This window comes from Peromyscus californicus, unplaced genomic scaffold (genome assembly GCF_007827085.1).
Source record: "Peromyscus californicus insignis strain IS unplaced genomic scaffold, ASM782708v3 Scaffold_5__1_contigs__length_169319896, whole genome shotgun sequence".
NCBI classification, from domain to species: Eukaryota; Metazoa; Chordata; class Mammalia; order Rodentia; family Cricetidae; genus Peromyscus; species Peromyscus californicus.
The window spans coordinates 125,437,460-125,461,290 of record NW_026294573.1 but is presented as its reverse complement, the minus strand read 5'-3'; the positions used below and the strand labels follow the sequence as shown (position 1 = coordinate 125,461,290).

The 23,831-nt window shown below is 40.3% G+C and overlaps 1 protein-coding gene across 3 annotated transcripts in view; it reads right to left on the bottom strand.

The window, feature by feature from the left end:
- The window catches only part of Nkain3 (sodium/potassium transporting ATPase interacting 3), a 649,463-nt gene that overhangs the window by 23,108 nt on the left and 602,524 nt on the right, over positions 1-23,831 (bottom strand). Inside the window, exon 6 of one of the 3 annotated variants that reach the window (XM_052715048.1) lies at positions 8,128-8,198. The exons of 1 other annotated variant lie outside the window; for it this stretch is intronic. In XM_052715048.1, the coding sequence (XP_052571008.1) occupies positions 8,128-8,198 (71 nt within the window). Of the gene's footprint in view, positions 1-8,127; positions 8,199-12,291; positions 14,542-23,831 lie in introns of those variants that run through there. One more of the 3 variants, XM_052715049.1, reaches the window with a different exon arrangement.

Here is a 23,831-nt window from a genome sequence, read left to right as displayed (position 1 = left end):
GAGGGAGTCTTCAGCAGGTGTGCTGTTGCAGGGCTGGGATGAGACTGGGGGATTTGATTTGGTGGAGTAGATGAAGGTCTGGCATTAGTCTACCTGCTTCCCTGGCTGGAATGGTGACAGCTGTTTTTAAATAAGAATGTGAAAATCCATCATTCCACCTTCTTATCTACCTACCCCACCCCAGGCACACCTGTGATTGTGTACCTGATTTGTCTTACTAGCTAGAGCTCAACCAAGACTCTAAATACAAAATGATCTTCTATGGAGACAACTTATAAATGGTACCATTACTAACAGAAAAATGACGTTCTCAGGAAACAGCAAATGGACATGCTCGTTTTGACATCAGTCCCAAGCCATCATAGGTGAGTGTCTGAGTTTCCTGTGGACCTAGACACTTTGAGACAAAAAAGTCAGGCGAAGAGGATACCTACCTATAGCACGCTGGAACATCGTCTTGAGATGGGGATTAGACTTAGTGGTAACAGCGACCACTCAGTCAGCAGTGGCCACATGACATGTAGCAATTTTTGTGAAGAAAAATCAGTCTCCAGCCAAGGCAATCAGACAAGTCAAGATATTGCAGAAAAGTCAAGTTCTCATTTGGAAGTCTTCGAAAAAGATTGCTTAAAAGTGGCAGGCGAGTTCGGAGTCAATGGTCTCATTAGCCCTTTCGAGGCAATGGCTGCAGGGTGCCTTCCTCTTGGAGCTTCTCACAGAATCTGATGGAGCTCTGCTACTGCTTTGCAGCCCAGTTCTGGAACTCGACTGCTATCTTTCTTTGACAAACTGCCTTAGTCTAATTAGTTTTATGTGACGAATCATTGCTACATGGGACTTAATTTCCTGCTCCCCAGATGCTGCCTTTTGAATGGAAATACAGGAGTCACGATTTTGACAAAGTTTAATTAAGTCACCCATCATGTTATTCTCTGAAATTCTACCTCACTATCGTATGTGGTTTTATGCCCTACTATTTTTCTTCTCAAAGGTAAATTTGCTTTTGTTAGCCCTTCCCCTGACTGTCACTATTGCCTTCAAGGTGTAAACGTCTCTTCAAAGCCCAGCTGGCCTCTAGGTAAGGGCTTGCTCTTTGCTCTCTGGTTAAGTAGAGTCCTTTGTGAGCAGTGGTCAGAGAGGTCCTGGTAGAGACCTCACTGGGAGTTAGGGGGAAACCGCTCACTCACCATCAGCTATGGCAAGATTACGGTCTCTAACATAAGCAAACTCTGACCTTTGTCTCATATTGGCAAGTCACACGAAGAAGACCACCACGGAAAGTATTTCATGTATGTGTATGTAAGAGGCACATGTGAATGCATTCATATGTGTTAGGGTGCTCATGCACATGTGTGCATATGTTTCAGGACCTTAGAGGTTGACATTGAATGTCTTCCTCATTCACCCATTATTTGTTTGTTTGTTTGTTTATGGTTTTTCGAGACAGGGTTTCTCTGTGTAGCTTTGGAACCTGTCCTGGAACTCACTCTGTAGCCCAGGCTGGCATCGAACTCACAGAGATCCTCCTGCCTCTGCCTCCCAAGTGCTGGGATTAAAGGCATGCACCACCACCGCCCCGCTTATTTACTTATTTATGAAACACAGTCTCACTCTGTAGCCATGGCTGGACTTGAATTCACAGAAATTTCCTTCTGCCTCTGCCTCTTTGGTTCTGGGACTAAAGGTATATGCTACCACACTTGGCTTTGATCTTAATTTTGAAGACAGCAACACTAGGGTTAGGGATAGGTCAGGCTTCAGTGGCTGCCATTTTCAATAGGTGCTAGGGGTCAAACTCAGATATGCATGATTGTGTGGCAAATACTTTATTGAAAAAGCCATTTCCCCAGGCCCTACTGAAAGTATTTTGATAGCTGTAGGCATAAAGAGTAGAATTGTGTAGATAGAGGTGGTGTAAGGAGTAGAACTGTGTAGATGACATCATAACAGTTGCTGCTGAGCTTGCTTGAACCTCGCCAAGAACTGCCAAGCTTCCTGCTCTACCTTAACACCTTCTTCCTTCTGGATTTTCTCATCTTACATGAGCACCATGTCAGACGCCAGACTGGAGAATCATGAAGTTTGATCTTACCCTCTAGATTCAGCTTCTTACACTGTGGATTCCATCCATCACGATGTGTCACTGGATTTGGGAGTCATAAATAATTTGGTAACAGTAAAAGGGTTCTGAATATACAATGATCAAAAGTTAATTCACCACCAAGTATGCAATGAATACGGGGCATTCTGGCAGTGATCACCTGAGCTGCATCGCAAGACTCATTATGGCCTACTTTTGAACACATAATATGCACACTTTGCACTATGCATGTAAGCATGTTACATAATACCAACACATGCTGCCTGAAACATGCAGCTCAGACTATTGCACACTATGATTTGCTGTGTTTTTATGGTATAAGTCTTCTGCTATCATAGAAACACATGATTGAACTGTAGAAAAAAGAGACTTAATATTTTCTTACTGTAATTATCCTGCAAGTAAGTATTAATTTAGTATATCCTTGATAGTGTGGTGTTTGAAAGTTTAGCTTTAAAAATTGCTGTTTGAATTTCTGTTTTGCATTTTGTAAAAGGCCATTAAATGAATTTTGGTTTTGGATTAGGACAGAATTTCCAGAATTATCTAAATTGTTCTTAAACATATTTCTACTATTTTTATTATGTATTTATTAAAAATGGTATCCTCAGCAGGAATAGATTATAAAATCAAAATACCAATAAAAACTCTGAAAAAATAGTGAAGATTCTCTACATCCTGTGCACTCAAATATTCAGCCAAAATTTAATTACTAATGTAAAAACAAAATGTGCATCTCATTGCTATACAAATTTGTTTCTGTCTTTAATGGTAAAATGACATGTCAAAAAATTGTTTTATAATTTGTTATCAGTAAGTGTTTAATTTTTATATTCATCTTATGTATCTATAGACTGTGGTATCATATAAAATTTTTCTTTTTTTTTAATGTTTTTTTCAAGACAGAGTTTCTCTGTGTAGCTTTGGAGCCTATCCTGGAACTCACTCTGTGGACCAGGCTGGCCTCAAACTCACTGCGATCTGCCTGCCTCTGTCTCCTGAGTGCTGGAATTAAAGGCATGCACCGCCATGTCCGTCGTTAAAATTTTTCTTGAATGAAAAAGTAGACTAGTGGTTACAGAGCCCCCATGGGACTGGACTAGGCCCTCTGGATATGGAAGATGGTTGTTTGGCTTGAACTGTTTGGGGGGCACCCAGGCAGGGGGATCGGGATTCATGCCTGGTGCATGGGCAGGTTTTTGGGGATCCAGTGCCTGTAGTGTGACTCCTTGCGTATCCTTGGTGCAGTGGGAAGGGGCTTGGACCTGCCTAGGCTCAGTGTGTCGAGCTCTGTTGACTCCCCATGGGAGACCTTGATTTGGGGGATGTGGGGATGTGGGGTGGCTTGGGAGAGAGGGCTGGGGGGTGGGAGGAGGGAGGAGGGGGATCTGTGGGTGGTATGTAGAGTGAGTAGAAAATTTCTTAATAAAGAAAAATGAAAAAAAAAGAAAAAGGAAATTAAGAATGTTAAGTAAAACCCTGTTTTAGGGATTTATGGACAATCAAATCAGCTTTCATGTGAGGGATGATCTCCTGTTTCCTCATCCTCCTCTTCTTCCTCCCCTTCCTCTTCATCCTCCTCTTTTCTTTTAGGTTCATGATAAAATTGAGAGGAAGGTACAGAGATTTTCCTTATTCATACATGGCCTTTGCCATTGTCAACTGCCCTAAGAAGGTGGCGGTGTTGGTGCCAACTGCTAAACTTGTATTGGTACATCACTGCACCCAAAGCCCATACCTCTCATTGAGGTGTATTTTGTGAATTTGGAAAAAATGTATAATGTCATGTATCCAGCAATGTCATATCATGCCAAACAATTTCTGCCATCAAAAGCTTCTCTAATCCCTGATTTTCCATCCTCCCTCCATCCCCTGATCTGGGCACTGTCTTCCATTTTTGCTTTTTCTATAATGTTGTATATTCAGACTCAAACACTGCACACAGCCTTTCCTGTCTGCTTCTCTCAATAATATACACTTGCATTTTTATGACTGATAGCCATTTCTCTCGACTGTTGAATGTTATTATGTTGCCTTTATTGCTTCCGCTTACTTATCCATTCATCTATTATAGGATAGCGTGGTTTCTTCCAAGTTTGGGCCATTCTAAGTAAAGTGCCAATCATCATCCTGCACAGATTTCTGTGTGGACCTAAGTTTTCAACTCTTTTGAGGAAATACCTGAAAGTTCAGCTGCTAGGCCATGTGGAAGGAGCAGGTTTAGTTTGGTGATAGACTGCAGAACTGTCTTGCAGAGGGGTGGTCTTTCTTCCTTTTATAAATCCCCTGTTCTCCTCCCGGGGTCTTTTCCCAGCGAAGCCTTTCTCTCCTAAAGGAAACTGCATTACCTTGGGGATACTGTTTTGTTTTCGGTTTTTTTCTATGTAGGTCTCCTCTCTTGGGTGATCAGCTTTAGAGGCTAATACTAAGTTTCTATTTATTTTTTTAGTTCCATCTCTGAGGGAAGTGAGTGGTTCACACCATTGTGGTTAATCAATGGACAATTATAAGTTGAATTAAACTTGTTAATTAATCAGTAGGGCTTGATATCATTACTGTAAAAAGAAAGAGAAGAAAAAGCCAACTCCATATGTAAACTACATAATCTCATCACAACTGGTCTCTGCTATATATAGTCACAAAGTTTGACCATGAGCAAATTGATGCTGATACATGGAAATGGAATCTTCTTGTATAGTTGTGCACTGTTACCTATGAGTGGGCTGTCAGCTTTCATCAATCCCTCCTCAGTAGAAAGGCACCTGTTTACATACACATGTCTGGGAATATGCTGAGGGTTCTATTGATTCCCTAAATAAAGGGGTTTTCTTGTGAAATATGGCTGTATACCCCTTGTAGATTAAAGAGGCCTAATGAAAGTTTAAAATCAGCTGAGCATTCACACTCCTTTGGATCAATTTAGTATAGAAAGATGGCTTTTTCTCCAAGCGTGTGTGTGTGTGTGTGTGTGTGTGTGTGTGTGTGTGTGTGTGTGTGTGTGCGCATGGGTACACATACTATGGTATCAGCTGGTTACATTGCAATATAATATAAAAGCCCCTAGTAAAGGAAACCAAACATCTGACAGATGCTCCCTGGATCAATGCTGAAACATTTGTATACTGGGGAGGTACAGATACTGACTTTTTAAAATTGTTCTATGCACAATGATTTCAATTCAGCTTAGTTTGATCTTTCAGATTCCCACCCACTTCTCAGTTAAAAGGCACTCCGTATTCACATGATGTGATAATAAGCATAATGTGTCAATGCAGAGCCTTGTTCTTTAGCTTTCTGCAGCCTGTATTTTATGCTGATGCTCTACTGAAGTGGTGCAGGTCCAGCAGTGAATAGGGACACTGAGAAAACCCTTTGAGGAGATGGAGGACTTGATCAAAGCCTGGTAAGATGCTTCATGTGTTCTCGATTCACAGAGATACAGAGAACATAAAAGGAAGTCACTTGCCCTGGGACATGCCACATGCACCTTGAGAGATGCACAGGTATTTAATAATCTATTCTTTAAAGTCCCCTGAGAAAGGAGAGTCTATTATCAACATTAATCAATTATAGTTCTTAATAACCTCCCTAATATACTCCCTTACACAGCAGTGTTTTTCACACTGCAATTTCTCTGCAGTTATTTTTTTTTCATGGTAAGATTAAAGAGTCCATTAATCATCCTCATATTATAGCAAACATATGAAGCCTTTCCCAGCCATCACTAGGAACTGTCTTGGTTCTCCAGTGTACTTAACATCCTAGTAATTGTCATAATCCCCGCCAAGATCCCCAACCCACAAATACCAATGTTTGGAGCACCTCATTTGTGGTATTTCAAAAGCAAAGGTAATGAGGTCATGGCTGGTTTGGGGATGTTATATAGGGTGGATGTTTTCCATTTGGACTTACATTAAGAATCCAAAACTTATTTAAATGCCTATCAGATGATGGGCAAAGTGCTGACTTGGATGGTGTGTGAGTTACACTTGCTTTAACTAATTCTCCTTTGCAGGCTCCTTAGGACCTCGGTCCCCAGAGGTGCTAGGGGTGCAGTGCAGATCTGAACAGGGACCAAAGTGCCAATTAGGCAGCAGTGGAGCCTTTACTACATGGCTGCATACCAGAGATGGCTTCACAGGATGTATTCTCCGTTACCATGGAATTGTGTAAGGTTGGGTGTGGTGATATTTTGTTCTCCAATATATTGTGCACCCTAATGAACTTATCTGGGGTCAGAGAACAGAACAGCCACTAGATATAGAGGCCAGAAAATGGTGGCACATACACCTTTAATCCTAGCATTCCAGAGGCAGAGATCCATCTGGAATGAGTTCAAAGCCACACTGGAAACAGCCAGGCATGGTGACACACGCCTTTAATCCCAGGAAGTGATGGCAGGAAGCAGAAAGGTATATAAGGTGTGAGGACCAGACACTAGAAGCTTTTGGCTGGTTAAGCTTTTAGGCTTTTAGCAGCAGTTCAGCTGAGATTCATTCGGATGAGGACTCAGAGGTCTCCAGTTTAAGAAACAGGATCAGCTGAGAAGTTATCGAGATGAGGTTAGCTGTGGCCTGTTCTGTCTCTTTGATCTTTCAGGGTTCACCACAATACCTGGCTCCAGGTTTGTTTTATTAATAAGACCTTTTAAGATTTGTGCTATAGTTGGGCTGAACATACAGAAAGTTCATCTGAATATGTCTGCTCATTCGGGCTAGGTGACCCCTCGTTACCCAGGCATGAGGCCAGCTCTTCAATTTACTCATAATGAGATATTGAGAAAGCTCCCTAACTCTTCAGTGAGCTTCAGTTTCCTTACTCATAAAATGGGAATATTAATTAATATATATTAATATACCTTCACAACAATTAAATGAAACAGTGTAGGCAATATAGTTAGCATATGGCAGCTGTTATTTTGTAAGTTTGTCTATTTTCTATTGGAAATTTCCCAAGAGTGGAGTCACTGAGCATCTCTCCTGATTTTCTAAGATTGTTATCAATCCAGTGACCAGGATTCCTTCCCGGATCTCAAATTGGAACAGTTCTATGGGGGCACATTGTTGTTGATGCTTTCCATGTATTTGAGGAATGTAGAAAGATTTGTTCCTGAGGTTTATTGTTTTAAATTATAAATAACACTGAGCATAAATAAAAATCAGAAGCAACTATAACAGGCCCCCAGGCATTAGTAGGCTCCCAGACCTTAGCGAAACGAACTCTACAGTGGAAGTACCATTCAGGATGTAAAACTCAGTACGTAGACAGTACCACCTGCTAAAACTAAAACAAAGGCAGAACCCATCAAAGTCCATAGTTCTGGGAGAGTCTCTAAATGTACTAACCTTGCTTTTTGGCTTCTGTAGTTCTGCTTCTGGCTAACTGTTCTTGTTAAATGAAGAATGTCGATCGAGAACATAATTTTTGTGCTTAAAAGCTCACTCTGTGAAAGGCTTGGGGGCTACACTGAGATCTGGAATACCCAGCATAGTCGTCAGCTGACTAATAAGGTCTTTCTATTGACTGAAACTCATGTCCCAGCAGTCTTCTCTGGTGAATACCCCACAACAACAATGGCTCATATGAACTGTGTTTACTGAAGATTACCCCTTTCACTGATCTATCCTTCTCCCATGAAGCTACAGGACACATGATATAAGTCTCAGACGTGTTGACAAAGGTGCCTGGATTCTGTAAGTCTGGACTCTACTCTGCTGTGCTGCCCAGAGATTCATTCAGTCTCCACTTCTGTAGACTAAATAATCATGTTTTTCAAAATGGAATCAATTAACAGCTGATAAGAACAATTAGACAAGAACATCATTTTAGAAGTACATGCCACATCACCTACATCAAAACCTTGCTGGAATGAGTAATAATGACACTGGGTTACATGTGAAAGGTTGTTTTAATATGAGTGAAAATTAAAGCAATGATGAGCAGAAGGTCCAAAGTACCCCAGGGTTGGTTAGTTTGGGCCAGGTTAGATGGATTAATATTTTGCACACCATCACACCTCTACTTACAGGTTTAACAGGCTTTAACTCAACATGATCCTGGCAGTGGGAGTGCGCGTCTAGTCCACCTATGAAATCAACTGAAATACAGCAGCCCAAGTTGGATCAGTGTATAAATGAAAATGCATGTAATACTGAATTTTAAAGTAGACTACATATGCATAAGACTAAGAAAAATATCATCTCCTACAAAGTGGAAGAAGTGAATATTTAGTATGAAGGGCTGCTAAAAATATTGTAGGGAAATTTTAAGAAACACACAAATAACCTGAGCTTTTAGGGCCTGAAAAAAATCACAGTTGCTATTGATTTTGATAAAAAAAAATGTGGTCATCTGAAATACTATGAGGTTTGAAATAATATGTTTGTCTCATTATATCTCAAAATATGTGCTTTCTCTTTTGGTTGCCCAGATCTACTTTTTACCTTTTTTCTTAAGAATATTCACTGCATCATGACAAATAGTTTGAGGAAGTCACATAATCTGTCTCCATGCTTCTGTCTTCAAGCTATTCTTATGAAACAAGCATTTGTCTTTTGAAAAGGTTCCATGTTCTGGACACTATGCAGCTCTGCCTGTAGTCTCTAGAGGCGTGGTGAGTTTTGTAATCATGTTTATAATTTCCTCCTGCCTTACTCTCCTTTCCTCTCAAACCTTTGATTTGTTTCTTCTATTTTTCACTGAAGATATTACTTTAAACCAATGGTTCTCAACCTGTGGGTTATAACCCCTTTGGGGGTCGAATATCAGATATCTTGCATGTCAGATATTTACAGTATGATTCACAACAGTAGCAGAATTACAGTTATGAAGTAGCTGCAAAGTAATTTTATGGTTGGGGGTCACTACAACATGAGGAACTGTATTCAGGGTCACAGCATTAGGAAGGTTGAGGACCACTGACCTAAGGTTTGGTTTATAACAGTAGTTTATAACAGGTACATAGGCACAAAAGAACACTGGACTCCCTAGGACATGAATAGGAGTGTGTGTGCACATGTAGTAAGATACACAGTGTGTAAACAATATCACTTTCATTTCAAGACGCATTTCAGGAACCATGGTTGAGAGACAGATGAATTAGCCTAGAGGTTCTACCAAATTCTTCACTAGCTGTAGTCACTCTGGCAACTGCTGACTTACTTCACTGTCTCACTTCCTTGAGAAGCTGAAGCAAGCCCAGGACAAGCAAATTCTCAGCAGCCCAACCAACAAATATGAGCCTGTGGGTGCCTAGCAACTAAATGGTTGCTAGGTGGTGGTGGAGCATGCCTTTAATCCCAGCCCTTAGGAGGCAGAGATAGGCAGATTTCTGTGAGTTCAAGGCCAGCCTGGTCTACAGAGTTGCAGGACAGGCTCCAAAGCTACACAGAGAAACCTTGTCTCGAAAATACCAAAAAAAAAAAAAAAAAAAAAAAAGTCCCCTGGTCAGCAAAGAGTCAGAGACCATCTTTTTACCTGTCAGGTCCACAGGTTAACAGAACACCATCTTAAGGAGGGAAGTGAGGGGAGGCAACTTGCCTGAGACGCTGAAAACATTTCTTCTCAGATATGAGGAAGGCATTGAAGTGTCAGTTTAGATCAAGCTTTATGAGAAAGCTAATAAAATATTTGCCCTCATGTTTTTGGATTTGTGTGTAAAATTGTAGAAGGAAGATGTTATGATTAAAATTGAATGACTGGATAACTTATAGGGAACTTTTCCAAAGTAAAGAGGGTGTGAAAATACACAAAAATAACTATAGCAGTATATAAATAATAAAATAATTTGACTTAAAAAAACTATATTCAAAATTGAAACATTAGATGGTATAGATCTATATACATCAAAGCAAAATCAAACAAGAGTTCTGTATATTGATTTTGACATTACAATCACTATTTTCAATATAAATTCATGGTTTTTAATCTGTTGCTTAATCACCTCTGTTGTTGGTATATCACATCATCGACATTTTGAGAAAACAAATATTCAATATTAATTACATTATTTTTATAAATCTATTTACTGTCCTCTCTGAAGTTGCTTTGTAGGATTTGTATATTTAAATTAAAATTAAAAAATCTTATTTGTATTTTTATATTTATTTTATATGTATGTGTGCGTGACTGAGTATATGCATGTGTGTGCACCATGTTCCTGAAGGAGCCACAGAGGTAAGAAGTTTCTAATCTCCTGAACTGGAGTTACAGATGGTTGTGAGATGCTATGTGGGTGCTGTGAACCGAACCAAGGTCCTTTGCAAGAGCAAGAGTGCCCTTAATTGCTGAGCTACCTCTCCAGCCCCAACGTATTTTTTAATTTATGTGTGTGTGTGTGTGTGGGGCATTGAATAGGTATGGCCCCCATAGACGTGTGTGTTTGAATACTTGCCTCATAAGGAGTGGCACTATTAGGAGGTGTGGCCTTGTTGGAGTAGGTGTGGCCTTGTTGGAGGAAGTGTGTCACTGTGGGGGCAGGCTTTGAGGTCTTACATATGCTTAAGCTACACCCAGTATGGTACAATCTCCTTTTGCTGCCTGCGAATCAAGATGTAGAACTCTCAGCTTTTTTGGCAGCACCATGTCTGCCTGCACACCATCATGCTTCCTGCCATGGTAATAATGGACTAAACCTCTGAAACTGTAAGCCAGCCCTAATTAAATGTTTTTTTTTTTTTTTTTTATAAGAGTTGCCATGGTCCACAAACACATCAAGCCATGCAACTTACTCAGCCTTGATGCTGCGAGAAGGAGGGTCTAGATCTGGCCCCAACTTGGTATGCCAGCCTGTGTTGACTACCCAAGGGAGGCCTTACACACTATGAGGAGGGGAGGGGAGAGGGATGGGGGTAGGTGGGGGGGTAGTGGGAGAAGGGGAGGGAGGCAGAACGGGGGGGGGGGGGGAGGTTGGTATGTAAAAGGAAAGAAAAAATTTTTTTAAATAAAAAAAATAAAAAAGAGTTGCCATAATCATGATTTCTCTTCACAGCAATAGAAACACTAAGCATGTGTGTGTGTGTGTGTGTGTGTGTGTGTGTGTGTGTGTGTGTGTGTGTGTATACATGTTAGCACATATACGGAGGTTAGAGGACAACTTTCAGGAGTTGGTTCTCTCCTTTTACCATGTGGATTGGGCGGCGGGGGTGGGGTGGGGTGGTGGGATCCAACTCAGGTCATTAGGCTTAGCAGGAAGCATCTTTAACTGCTGATTCATCTCACTGGCCTAGGGTTAGTAAATTTGAAATTAATACTGAAGTGAATCTGGAAGTCATAATGTTTTTACTGGGGAAATAGCCTTCTAATGGTCTGGGAAATGTCAAGCTAATTGGTTAAACCAATGATATGTGTAAGATATTTCATTTCAAATGTTTTTCTAAAAACTATTATTTGGCTATTATATCTTTTTCTTAGTATCATGCATATTATGCTTTTCTTTGGCAAGAATTTTATAAGACGAAAATCATAAATTATATCTACTCACGATGGGTTTTATCCAGTATATATGATGCAAAATTTTAGGCCTCTGATCAACTTATGTTTATTTTGGTGAAAAACATAAACTTGGACAACTAAAACAAGAACTTTGTCAAGAGTCTTTTCAAGGCAGAAATATTTCAAAGAGAAATTATAAAAATGAAAAATCTAATCCTGTGTAACACTTAAGCTTTTATTATTTTGATCTCTTTTGTTTGTCAAGGACAAAGCTCAGTGGTTTCCTCTTCATAAGCCTCTAATTATTACAATTTACTAAAATCTCCCAAAACTGACTTTTGGTGTTTTGTTTCTTGAATAATCTATTTAAAGATTTCAACTAACTTTTCATGTAATACACCTAAAACATAATCATTCATAAATCTATTCTCAACTTTTATGTGAGATGGATTCATTTGCAAGGTAGTTCTCCAAAGCCTGGTTACTGAAGAGAAAGAGGAATAAAATGTTTATTCTTCTATGTTGAAGTTGTTTGTGTTTTCAAGGTCTACTTCATCATAAAAATATAGTAGTATATGTACTTTACACATATGTATAAAATTTGAATATTAAAAGTTTCCACTTTCATGGGTAAAGTATTGCAAGTTATAAAGTTATAAAGCCCCAGTGTACCTGAATTCTAAACATATTTTCTATTTTATAACAATTTCTTAATTTGGTAAATTTTGTGGTTTTACCCATTTGTTATTCTCCACCAAAGATATGAATTTCTATTATTTTCACAACACTAATGCATCTTTAACATTTTATTACTGAGTTATCACAGCATTTAATACAATACCAGCACTTATCATAACAATATCCCAAACAGTTTACTTTGATACCAAGAACTGATTTACCAAACCAACCAACCACCCACCCACCCACCCACCCAACCAACCAACCCCCAAAAACTGACATGTAAAACTAGTCTCATTATTTTACCTCTGAGAAATTTTTCTACTAGTGGATCAACACAGAAGCTTAAACTTCTGCAAGTTCTCCTTGAAGCACAGCCCATCGGCTGGAGTGGGCCGAAGCATTGCTAGTGGGGCCTGTGATTTCTGGGTTCTCCATTCTATCAGGCTGACTTTCTCTGGCCTATTTAAGTATATGCATTTACAGTCAGTGACTAGCCTAATACTTCCCTTGAAAGAAAACTTCCAGCTATTCTTTACTCTTTAAGCTCTGAAGACAACATTACTATTAATTTTCTGACAGATATAACCATGTGTTTAGAGGAGAATTCTATTCCTCATATATGCATCTCTCATGCCTCAATGACACTATGAGAGAGCTTGAGAGTATGGTTCACTTATTCTTCCAAAGACTTCAGGCACTATTATTAATATTTTATTCAAAAACTAAAAATATCTAAGACAAAGTTTGTGTTAGGTAAGATTCCAGAGCAACAGCAAACAGGGATTGCTCAAACAAACCAGGATATATGGTTATGCAGCTTACCAGTTGGGGTACAATTCCAGAGTCATAGAAAACTTTCAAACCTCTAAAAAGATGTTATAAACCACAAATAATCTATAACTAGACAAGACTAGAAAGAAACCAAGTGAAGAAGGAGGAATCACTGAGTAGGAGGTAAGGAAGAAGGTGAAAATATCAGGAATTCTTTATGGATGAGTTCCAGCAGTGTGGCCTATGGGTAGTAGTATCCTATAGGTCCACATGCTTATGATTCATTATCCATTCAAAAGTACACAATGCAATGAAGGAATTGTAAAGGGGATTTAACAGAAGACTTGGAAATGACTTAGTGGGAAAGAGTTCAGCTTTAGAAGTAGTTTGCAGAAAGGCTGTCGTGTTCCACTGCTAAGAATGGCAGGACACAATACACTTCCAAATCTGCTTGGTGAGAGAGATTTGCAGAATTGCAGTCTGTAGAAACACTGGGATGAGTTTCTGTGAAACAGGTCTAGGGGAAGCATGGCCAGGATTTCAAAGGTATTAGAAAAGGAGGATCAGAATGCCAAAATCATTTGAAATCTGTAGTCACAACAGCAAAATGCCATACTGGAACTGTAGTGTAACAGTGATCATGGCAGAGATGCAGGCATGGGTAGTAGGCAGCATCCAGCCACAGCTTGCCAGGGAGCTTCAGGGCATTGAGGCTGAATTCTGGGTACGATGGTTATTACATCCCAGAAGTGTGACATGCACTTTAGAAATAAATTAGCACAATTAGGAGTTGGCATCCACTATCCAGAAAAATCAGAGCATTGCTGTCTCCTCCATTCCCAGAAACTGATGCATTGCTACCATGGGTCTCATAGGGAGAGGCCAGGACCAGGAAAGGCCCCTGTTTTCAATCCTTCAAATTCACTTCCGGTGCCAATTTTCAATCACACAGCTAAGCATCTTCCTGGAAGAACTGACGTTACTTGTAATTGAATATCTTTGTGGTTACTCACTGCAGCCCTCTGGATCCCTGACAAGATTCTCACCCAACTGAATGAATTACAGCACTTTTCTGCAGAGCCTTATCTCACTGTACAAGTTCAGGTTTGTGTTCCTGACCGATTGTAACTTCTCTATTCATCTAAAGGACACTTTAGGTCATGAATGAAGCTTCCATTCACGACACCGAGTCAGTTATCTTTGCTTAGCTGTTGCAAACGTCACTTACACAAAAGTGAAGAAGAATATAAAGTAGATGTGTACCCTCTGTGTTCAGTGCAGAGTGTCTACAAGATATCTGGTAATGAATGCAGCAGCTCCGTGGAAGCAATAATTCACTGTATGTCATGCGAGAATGGAAAGGTTATAGGACAAGTCCCCTTCAGTCGTGACAATTTCCCTGTGCTGCTCAGAGGCCATGCAGCTGTTGATGCGTCTCATTCCTCATGGAGAAACTTCTGGTGCTGTTGATATATGCTTCTTCCTTTCTGGGCTGGAGTCCATTTTTCATTGTATCTGTATCTCTTTGGATTTTCAAAATTCCTCTGAACCAAAATCTTAGAATATATGAAAAGAATTAGGCAACTAGGAACAAGTTTTTCTTTTATTATCAAGAAATCACATGAATTATGTTTTCCATTTCATAAACTATGGCAATTTGTATTTTAATTCACTTTTTATGTCTGAGTTCCCCTTGAACTTTACTGGGGGTCACAGAGGATGGAGCTCCTCTCATCTGTGGGAGTAGCCATAGGTTCTTCAGTCACTCTAGGCTTGGGCCTTCAGGTCCTTAGCTAGGTGCACTGGGTATATTCTCATTACTTTGAACAGGCACTGAGTAGTTGTAGGACATGGCCTGGTTAATCATGGCAGCATGCTTGGGCTGAGTGAGGGCCTGATTATAGTAAGACTTCCAACATGACCAAGCACCAGCTCTTTTGCTTAGGCAATTCTTGAGGAAGGTGGAGAGTCTCTTGGCCATCTTGGTCCCCACAGCCTCATCTCTGAGTTTTAATAGAAGATCTGCTTGGTTTTAACTAGGCATATTTAAGAATTTGACAAGTTCTTTTGGTTTTTAAATCTTTGAAAATATATCTATAAATTATAACATATTTATAATCCCCAGAAAAAATTAATATAAAGGAGCAGATTTTTGTCATTCCATTGTTAGAATTAAGCAGATTGTGAATATTTCACTGTATTTTATTCAAATTTCTTTTGGTTTTAAGAACCACAAGTCACAAATACAGGTAAAACTCTCACATTATCCTCATCCTGACTTCATTTTATATGTCACATTGGCCCTGTTTTGAATGCCAACTTTGCCACTTTCTAGCTTTGGGACAGTGGAGCATCATTTAACCTCTTAGTGGCCGTATGCTCCTGTGCAATAGGCTTGTGGTGGTTGTATATTAATAAGTGATGAGACACTCTCTTGGACTGGTTTAAAAGAATTTGCTCATGATCAACCATTGGAGCTCAGCAGGAAAGGGTCATTTCTTAGTCAGGGGCTCTTTGCAGGGAATCAGAGGACCAACTTCTGAGGTGGCTTATTCACTTGGCTGGGAAGTTGGTACAGGCTATTGTTTTGGTTGGCTGAACTGAGGCTGGGAGGTGTATTGCTTCCAACAGTAGCCTTTACTGGGCTTTCCAGAAGCATGGTAGTTGGATTCTAAGGGTTAGCAGCCAGAGATAAAGAGGCCAGCAGAATCTGTGTGACCTCCCATGAAAACTCACACAGTCATGTCTACTAAACTCTCGTCAGTCAGCCTGACTAGGCTTAAGGGAAGGGAACAGAAACTAGTGCTTGAAGGGGCTGTCAGACAAGAAATCTTATGCTTCAGATTTACACTTTAGCCTGAAACTGTGATTATGTCCTAGTGCTGAAGAAAGGCATTTCTAGAAGTATTTGAGCTGCCCTTTGTGTCCCAGTTTTAAGTGTATTTACCAATAATTAATCAGAATAAAAACATTTCATTTCAGATCTGTCACACTAATTGTTGCCTTGTCACTGAATTAAGGGATAGAGGATTCCTGTTCCACTGTGTTTAGCTCAGAGAAGACAAAATTCAGGAAGACGAGGGCCAGTTACTAGATTTATTGCTACTATCCTTCCTTCCTTTAATTTTATCTATCTATCTATCTATCTATCTATCTATCTATCTATCAATCATCTATCTCTCTATCTCTCTACCTACATACCTACTTATCTATCTATCTATCTATCTATCTATCTATCTATCTATCTATCTATCTATCTATCTATCTATCTATCTGGTTTTTTGACACAGGGTTTCTCTATGTAGCCCTGGTTGTCCTGGAACTCATGATCAACCATTGGAGCTCAGCAGGGAAGGATCATTTCTTAGTCAGGGGCTCTTTGCAGGGAATCAGAGGACCAACTTCTGAGGTGGCTTATTCACTTGGCTGGGATGTTGGTACAGGCTGTTGTTTTGGTTGGCTGAACTGAGGCTGGGAGATGTATTGCTTCCAACAGTAGCCTTTAAGGGCATGTGTCACCACCACCCCGCAGTATTATTCTTTTTGTTTTGTGATATCAAACATGGAACCTACAAGCTCTTGCAAGTTAGGAAGGAGTTCTATCACTATGCTATATACCCCAGCCCCAAATATTTATCCTAACCTTGTCTTCTGGCTCATCATTATTCCTCAGTTATATTGCAGTTTTCTTGTTCTATGATGTGATTCATATGAAATAATGCTGGGCAGGAACTTGATGCCCATTCAGTTCATGCAAAGAAAACCTGCAGCACCCACCAAGAAGAGGGCCTCTTAGGAGAGACCGGTTAATCCAGAGGCAGGGAGCAATGCAACTCTTCCCGTGTTAGCAGGGAACACAATACTCTACACTGTCACTAATTTGCCACCGTTTTCTGTCTGATGAATCTGAGCTTTCAAAAGGCATGGCTTGCTGTGCTAACTCGAGGCTCTGGGCTTGGCAATCCCAGCACCCCAAATTCCTGTGGGTACTATGCTGTGTCTGCCATGCAAAAGAACTTGACAATGCCATAAAACAGTGAGGATTTCAGAGGCAGTGACTGGGGATGCTTTACCACTTGCCTAAACATTGTGACCCCCTCCAAGGCTAGAGAGAAGGAGATGACATAATGTCATCTTCATGGCTGTTCCCATTGCTCTTGTTATGACTCTGGAAGCTTCTGGTCTTTCATTTCCCAGCAAGCAGGCAAAACTAAACACAGGGAACATAGAGAGCCAATGAAATCGGCCACAGCACACCAACTCTAGCTGGAATAGTGCAGGACAGGGAGTCCTGAGCCCAGCGTACATTATGGCTTCCTGCTACTCAGAAGCAATCATGACAAGGGGACCTTCTTTACTTCCATCTCATCCCTCTCCACCTCAGGTTCTGAAGTGTGCTCTGATACGGTTCAGCTGCCCCCAGTGTAGCTTAATGCAGAGAATTGGGAAGCATCCCTGCTCTGGCTGGTATTCTTTGGTCTTCCTTACACTGGGAAATGAGATGAGAGGAAATAAGAGAGAAATGGTCTTTATAGCAGGGGCTGTTGCCTCAGATAAATGCAGAGCCTCCTAAACAGGGTATAGACACACACAGTGGCTGTCTGTTGCTATCATAGAATACCTGAGACTAGATAATCAAAGAAATGAATTTTCTTCTACGGGCTTTTGTATTGCCTCCTAACCCCCGTGTAAGAGGAAAGGCCACGAGAACATGGAAAAGAGGTGTTGGAGGCGGGAGAAACCTGAAGAGGTAAGCTTGTTCTCTAGTCATTTTCTCTCTTGACAAAGACATTCACTGCTCTTAAGACCCAGTCTCAAAGCCCCGTCTGGCAACACTGCTACAGTGCCTATCAATTTGCTTCTCTTTGTAGCACATTTTTCTTCAACGATTGATTCCCCGTACTTCAGAAATTTTGTTCAGCTTAGAGTTATGTGAGAATTTGTAAAATCCCAACAATGACCGCTTGTTTCCCCAGAGTGGGTTGTGTCCTGGTAGAACCCGCATTGGACTCGAGATCGGGGTTTTCACATCTGGAAAGGGTAGCTGATATACCGGGTAGAAAATCACCAGTCAGTCACATTTTGATGCCTAGAGGTTTTCCCTTCTATGAGTGACTTTATTCTGGACAGGCACACTTCCCCTTGTAAACACTGCTCAGGAAAACAACACCACAAAACTCAGTTGAAGAATCTGTGGCCTCAGGTCACCTGTGAGGGTCACGCAGGTTCCTAGGAGGCTGTTGCTGGGACGGGGTGGGGTGGGGTAGGGGTGGGTGGGAGGGTGTAGAACTTGCCAGAGTGTCCATGAGGTGGCTCCATTCACCTTTCCTTTCCTTTTTGATTGGCACTGACGTGTGTCTCTGCTCCTTGTTTTCCCCAGTAGCATGAACTTTGAGGGGCTGAGCTCTCTCTTTGCTTCCTAATTTATGTCAACCCATGGGATGCTTTGCAGATGAACATGTCCTCTTTGTGTGACACTCACACAGTGACTTTTTCTTAATATTTCCAGTGTTGTTCTTTTAGATGCAGGAACAAGCTTGTTGCAGTTATTCCTGAAGGATCCCCTAGACCTTGAATGATGTAGTATGTTGCCTTTGATTCTTGTGTCTGGGATGCTGCTCAGTGTCTCTGTAAGGTGCTTTAATGATGGTGTTTACTATTCTCTGCCTTTGCTCATGCCTTTGTTTTGCAAGAGCTCGCTCATCCTTATAAAGATGCCAGTAACGCAGCTGCTCACACCACCCTTATCTCAGTGCAACACACACACACACACACACATACTGAGTGTTTGTTTTCTAGTATTTAGAAAAGAACAGCAATCGTCCTTTTCTTTTCATTCTCTCTTTTCCTGAAAAGCTTATATAGCCTGGACTAGCCTATGCAGGTGAGGATGACCTTGAGGAGGTGACTCCCTGCCTCTACCTCCCAACCGTTGGGATCATAAGCAAATATTATCCCATCTACTAATAGGTTTTCTTTTGTCTTCTGAAGCATTCACTTTTAATAGCAATTCTGTTCTTCCTGAAATGTCTCGGCTCTGAAGGCCGCACTAGTTGTGCTGTTTCACGAGGGTAGAAATGCCTTCAGCCAACCAGATAATTTTCATCAGCTGCTTAATAACTAGACGGAAAGGCTGCCAACGACAGTGACTGCGGGGTCTTTACTGAAGTCCCCTTCTGAGTTTCTGTAATGTTTCAGTTGCTGTCTGTTCGTATCCACTGTTGACCAAAGACTGGTCGGTTCTAACGGCCTCATCTGTAGCCGCATTTTATTCCAGACAAAGCACAACTAAAAAACCCCACCTTCTCTGTTTGGTGCTACCCTACATTTTTATTGGCTCTGCTTCTGGCTTTTGTTCCCCTTGTGAGTTCAGATTTCTGGAACAGAGTGTTTCTTGTAATCTTTGCTGACAGTTTCTTTCCACTTTAGAATTTCCTAAGCGTGTGTGATACTTAAATAATGGGCTAATAAATTCTAGAACCTCTTTGAGGTCAGTGAGGCAGAAGAGAATGACTGAAACGGAAAAAAATAATGTTCCAAAAAGCACAAGACTAAAAACATCCCTGGATTTGTCTCCGCAACTCTAAGTGAATTCTTGTCCCATTGTAAGGTATTTTCGTACAGTTACCCTGTTTTACCCAATCCATTTTTATCATTCTGGCTTATGACTAGCCAATGTTTTACTTTGTTCAATAAATCAAGTGACAAATACTTGTCAGCTATGAAGTCTCTCTCTAATTCCTTTTTATTGTCTGCTTCTACAATTTTAGACATTTCTTCTTTGAAACACTATTTTCTTTTTTTTTTTTTTTTTTTTATAACCACATCATCACTTTTGGTTCTCCATTTCCCAGGACAATCTCCATCTAAAGTGCCATTTCTTTACTGAGATTTCTCTTATAAATCCTTTTCTCTGTGAATTACTTTTCTACGAAAATTGAATCTGATCCTATCATTCTCAAGATGAAATCCATTCAGCACTCCACACCATCCAGTAGAGCATCCTAAGCAGCATGGTCTGAATGGGGGCAGGAGTGACAGGATGCTGATTCCCTTGCTCTCTGATGTGTCTGTGTGTGAGTGCATGCACGAGTGTTTGTATATGTGTTGCATGTGTGTATGTGTGTACATGTATGCATGTGGATCTGTATACACATGTATACGCATGCACGTATGTATGTGTATAGATGTGTTTGTGTGAATGCATGAGTTGGTTTGTGTGTGTTGACTTTGTGAGAAGTGACCCCGGGGGTAAATAGCCACTAGCCTTTTGGGACACCCATTTCTTACTAGGAGAAGAGCAGCTTATTCCCTGAGTTGACATTCTCTCTCTGAGTGCCAAAATATGAAATAGTTTGGAAATTGCTAGTGTAAAAAAGACTTCAAGGTCCCTCACAGACTGACCTGTCATTCATGCTGTAGGCTGGATGTGCAGAGCTAGCTGCTCATGGCATCCTTAGAGCCAGATTTTTCCAGACTTTCCGGTATGCATTTTGGTTTTTTTCTTCAGGATTTTTAGCTTAAGAAATATATTTTTTGATTATTTAAAACGTACTTTCTTTGTTCTTTTCGTGATGATGTGATATCCCATACACATGGACAAGCCACATGCTCTGCACATCCATGCTTGACTCAGTTACGCCACAGCTTCTGTTTGTTTTTTGGTTTACTTGATTTACTTGGTATAACATCACCTTCTCTTCACTGTTCTGTATGTTTTCAGGCCTGACTCACCTATTACAAGGTAAGATCCCCTGGGAAATGGCTGGGTTCTTCTAGTCATCTCTGTATCTTGTGGCTTACCACACAGATGTCCCTAAATGACTATTTCTTGAATGAACAGATCAATAAATCCACAAAAGATTAGCTATCTGAGTTAGTTTAGACATCTCAAACTAAATAAGGTGTTGGGTCAGAACAATAAGTACTTCCACATCTGGACAGATTGATGACCCCAGGACAAGAAAAGACATGCCTTAAATGCAGCTTCACCAAACTCTAAAATATCTACAACAGTTGGCATCCTACCTAGGAAATGGAAACAATGCAGAAAGCCAGCAGGTGGTATGGTTAAAGGAAACAAATAGAACGCCAACCCAGTGCTGCCAAGCTAGGCTGGAAGAGACTGCAGTGTTTTAAAGTGGTGGCAAGTCTAAAATGAACCCCAAAGAGGCTCTGAGTAGAGCAAACCTGTTTATCTCAATCTACTCAAGTCTTGGTGCTCTGGCTGTTTTGTTAATCATAGCTGTAGCATGTAGATGAGAATCCCTCTTGTTTGAACAAATATGTATGAACATACACATAAACACATGTACACATATTATAGGCACATATAAATGATTTAAATCTATTCATAGAAGGATAGCAGTCACTTGAAATTAATTAATCCTGCTTTCCACCTGAAAGCTCCTGATCATGAAGAAATAACAGTTTGCATGAGATAGAAGTTGAATAGATAGTTGTCTAATCAGTGAGAGAGAGAGAGAGAGACAGAGAGAGAGACAGAGAGACAGAGAGAGACAGAGACAGAGACAGAGAGAGAAAGATAAGGAGAGAAAGAGTGTGCAAAGCAAATATATTTTACAGTATAATATTTTCCTATTGACTATAAACTGGGATTATACCAGCTGAGTATGTAAAATATTTGTAATTCTTAATATAATCTGACAGATTGTTTTAGATAAGACAGATTCTCCTATAAAGCCAAATCAAGTTTTAAATTGGTTTACTGGTTTTTCACTTGCAATTTTAGGTTGGAAGACTTATAAAAATTTCAGTAAATTCATGGGACTTTTTAAAAACTTGAAATTTTATTTTTGTATAAGTTTATTTTATTACATTTATTTACTGGGGCAGCTTTAAAAGAGACAAACATGCAGTTTTAGTAGAAAGAATTGTCGGAAAATTCCCAAACAATGATAACTATGATGAATTCAGTGCAGGTTAAATGCTAAGAAACTTTTAAGTTGCAAATGAAACAGATTATGCAAATAAATCCAGACTCTAGATTTAAATAGATCAAACAAAGTTGAAGCCAAATGGAAAGTCTGATCATTTTTCCATAGTTCTCCTGCTCAGCCCTGGGATTGAAATGAGGATATAATCTGCTCTTTTGTGAGACACAGGGCAGGAAAGCCCAGGTCACCTGTTGACCCTTTGGAACGGTTTATATGGAGCATTCCTGAAGTCACATTTGGTTTGGCTGGAATCTTCTTTCAGGAAGTGACTTCCTTTGTGTTTCCTGATTCTTCTGCATGGAGAGCTCCTTTTCTGGCTTTGCCTTGCATTTCCTTTGTGTCCTTTAGGTCTTTGTTCAAAGCTGTCACCCAAAACAGCTCTCTGAGTCTTACAGGAAAACTCTTGTAAGTTTCTGCTCAGGGATTTCCCCCATTGCAGACACTTCTGGATGCTTCTCAGCACATTGGGCCTCAGGGGCATTTAACATTCTAGTCTCAAATTCCACGATCAACTTCCTGTAACACCTCAGGCACTTGGGCACAGCAGCACCTCTGTTTTAAATATGCTGTCCAAAGCTTCCGTGCCTGTTCATGTCCTACAGTTGTAGGAAAAGACCTTGGAAAGAAGCTGGTGGACATTTTTAGGGAGCAGGTTTGGAATCCACTTTGAAGAAGTCAGTCACTCAACTGTGTGCTTTGGAGAAGAACAGATTGGGTTAGTAGCTAGCTCGGCCGCCTCTGCTACAGCTGTATAGCTATTAGGAAATTTCTCACGATGGTGTTGAATGAGTCACTACAAGTTTGCAGCCAACTGGACTGTGGAAGGAACGATGTCCTTGAAATAGACCATTAACTCGAATGTAGATTTTCTGTTCTTATGGCCAGTGAACGAACAAAGAGGGAGAGAAGGAGGGAAAGGTGTGTGTGTGGAGATTTCTAAGTGGGAAATATGGACAAAGTAGAGGAGCTAGTCAGCTATTCTCCATATGATGATCCACCTGTTTTGTGCCACACACGCAGACTTCCACGTTGCTGTCCAAGTCTTATGAACATGCCCTATTACCTCGTTTCAGTTCCACATATATGCCTTTTATTGCTAGTTACTTATATGGCATTTCTTCAAAGGAATTAAATCAGATCTTCATAAAATCTTAAATATTTAAGCCTGGTGTAATAGATTTTTAAAGCTATTATATGCCATTTTGTTCTAAAAGCCCCAAATATCTCTTTTATTATTTGGTCTTTAAATGTTTTGGTTTATTGCCTAGTGTTAATATGCATAAGTACAGCATCATGAGTATAAACCATAAAGCTGTGTATGAAGGGGAGGGGAAGCTAGTGAACATTCTAAAGATAATAAGTCATCATTTCAAAAGTAGCCAGAACCAGTGCTTCCAATTCTGAAAGCAGCATTCCCATAAAGTATTTGTTACATTTGTATGAAGATTTAGAAATAACATTTAAACCGTAAAATATGCACTGTTGAAAAAGAAAGGATCACTTTGACAAAACTCAGGAAACAGGATTACCCAGAAATCTAGAAGAGCAAAATTTCCAGCAGCCAATAGAGCCCAATAACATATATTCTAAGAGACCTTGATGAGAGTTAAGAGAATCTGACAATCAGAAGGTCTCACTGGCCTTTTGGATAAGGTTTTCATGACTTGGGACAGCAATCCTGATGGCAGCTGACTGGTTGTGAATGAGGTGGAAAAATGGGGGCTGTCAGTCTGGGAGACATAAGGAAGGGGCATGAAAGACAGGAAGGGTGAATACATAACAGGTATGGAGGCAGCAGGCACTCCTTTATTCTTTAAAAAAAAATGGTGTGACTTCTTAACCGAGGAAGGAGTAAAGGAGGAAACTGAGTGGCTGGAAGAGGGGAGAAA